Below are 2,541 nucleotides of genomic sequence, written 5' to 3'. Positions count from 1 at the left end.
CAAGATATTAATATTATATCTCAGAACAAATTGGATAAAAAAAACAACGTACTTTAACTTGATTCCTATTTTGATTAACGTACCCTCAAAACTTCTATTTTGATGTCTATGATGTTAAGTTTTAAGCATTTAAGTACCCGGGTAATTGGTTAACCGATTACCATGTTGATGTAACGAGTGAAGAAATGAAATTGAGTTGAATAATAAATAATATTGATTTGGACACTACATCACCATGGTAAATGGTTAATGTATCAAAAGTAACGTACTCTAACCGGTTACCTGCATACTTAAATATTTAAAACTATACATTTTAAGTACCAAAATAAAAGTTTTAAAAGTACGTTACCTAAAATATAAATCAAATTAAAATTCATTACTCTTTCATATGAATATTCGCCTTAACATTATTGAATCTTTATACCTAATTAATAATCCAGTTCTGTTTTGAAGTTGTATTTTATCAACTTCTAATTACATAAACATCATGACTAAAAACTTTACAACAAAAGTCTTTTCAAGACATCGCTGATGCCTCAAATAACTTCATATCCAGGTTCCAAATACACTTGGATCTGATAACTACATGAATTTGGAGACACTTTTTTACTTGAAATGCATCAGATTATGCTCCTAAAAATGTGTGAAACTTATTGAATTGCCATTTAAATATTCCAACCCTTGATCATGCACACAAATATTCAACAGCAGAAAAATGATGAAATACCATTCATAATCATGGAAATAGAGCAAATAGAATATATAACTAGTTCAATATCCACAGTACAGGAAACTTACAAAACCCATCTAAGCAGAAATTTTTCTTGATTTAAGCATGAAAAACAAATACTTGATCATCTTATAATTCGTTAATTCTGTCAAGTACCCCAAAAACAACATAGATTTCATCAAGAACCATCCATGGATTCATCAAGCATTTTGAAGTCTAGCTGCAAACAAACCAACAAAATCTGGGTACTGAAACACATCTTGGAAGATGCTTTCTTGACTATCAAATGTCACCGGAGCCGGAGAATGATGACTGTAAAACGGCAAACCTCCACCACCATTAAAACCCTGATCTAAATCAAACTGATTCTGCTGACTGTTCATTGTTGCAGCTGAAAACCCACTCTGATTTTCGAAAAAGAAACCAAAATGGTTTGATTCGACAGTTTTTTTAAGCTCGTGGGTAAGATCACGATCAGGTTGAGGTTTAGGTTTTGGTTCGGGTTTGGATTGATTGTTGGGTTTCGGGTAAAACCCGGTTAAAACTTCATCTAACAAGCCAGAATGATCGGGCTCCGATGGGAAAAACTCCTTGTAGTCATCTTGATTGATCGACGGCGTGGTGGAACCTTTGGAAGCATGGACAACGATGGCCGGTGTAGAACCCGATGACAAATTAGGATTAGTGTTAGGGTTAGGGTTAGGGTTAGGGTTACAGTACGAAGAAGACGAACCAGAGTTGAAGAAGTCATGAAAAAGAAGCGAGTTAAACGAAGCTGTGTTCCTCTGCAACGTCGGAACGGCGAAGTTGTCATAAGCTGACGAGGGCGCCGTCGCCGGAGCCGGCAGTTGACTTTTATTGAAAGCGAACGGATTGATAAGAGTATCATTTGGTGAAGGAGGGTAAACAAAGTTGGTTCTAGCTTTGCTACCACGCATGGCACGTGCTGCACAGTCGTAGGCACACGCAGCTTCCTCCGCCGTGTCGAAGGTCCCCAGCCACCGGCGTTCTTTCGACTGTGGATCACGTATCTCCGCCGCATACCGACCCCAAGGACGGCGGCGAACACCTCGGTACCTCATGGAACCATTGGTTCCATTACTGTCTTTGAGTGCAGCCCTTTTGTTAGCGGCGGAGTTTGTGGTGGTGGGGGTGGTGGTGTTGCACCGTTTTTGGACGGTGGGGTTGGGCGGTTGGAAGAGGTCAGATTCCGATGAAGCCGTAAATCCGGCGAGTCTTCTCATGGCTTCTTCCATTTTTAAGAAAATGGAAGTAATGTTGCTGGAAAATATGCACCTGGAAACCGTAGGGTCGAGTGGGGTATTTATAGGAGAGGATGGAAGGAAAGGTATGCATAAAAGGGTTGTACGTTGTGCATAAAGAGAAGTATATTAAAGAAAAGAATGTGCATGCATGGCGATGAAACTTTTAATGTGTTGTTTGTTTCTTGGATTTCTTTTGGTTCTACGCTTTCCAATCAAGCTTGATACTATAGTTTAAATTATTAATGATTATATATATATATATATATATATATATATATAATATAAGGGTTGTTCGTTTATATCTTAATAGTTTTATTAAAAGACAGCATCTAAAAGAAGTAAATTTTGTTTGGCAAAAAAAAAGAGTTGATTGGTCTCTTAATTGTTCTAAAACCCTCTGAATAATTTTGTATCTTGGGTCTATTTTAACCATTCAGCGTCTTAATTTCGTTGTAAATAATTACCAAACAATTAAATTTCATTTTACAACATATTATGAGTGTCTCTTAATCATTTTGCACTAAACCATTTAACAACTGTCAAACG

General features: G+C 37.0%; 1 protein-coding gene across 1 annotated transcript; it reads right to left on the bottom strand.

Annotated features, from left to right (window-relative positions):
- Window positions 1-930: 930 nt before the first annotated feature.
- Window positions 931-1,986, bottom strand: LOC112524133 (ethylene-responsive transcription factor ESR1-like). Its single transcript, XM_025133801.1, has one exon. It carries the CDS (start codon window positions 1,984-1,986, stop codon window positions 931-933), a length of 1,056 nt encoding a protein of 351 aa, XP_024989569.1.
- Between the last annotated feature and the right edge of the window lie 555 nt (window positions 1,987-2,541).

This window comes from Cynara cardunculus (genome assembly GCF_001531365.2).
Source record: "Cynara cardunculus var. scolymus isolate 2C chromosome LG 13, CcrdV1, whole genome shotgun sequence".
Lineage (NCBI taxonomy): Eukaryota > Viridiplantae > Streptophyta > Magnoliopsida > Asterales > Asteraceae > Cynara > Cynara cardunculus.
The sequence above is the reverse complement of the archived record's forward strand: the minus strand, read 5'-3'. Positions and strand labels throughout refer to the sequence as shown.

Excerpts from the sequence above, each read along its gene's own strand:
- LOC112524133 (XM_025133801.1), bottom strand. The coding sequence starts at position 1,986 with ATGGAAGAAGCCATGAGAAGACTCGCCGGATTTACGGCTTCATCGGAA.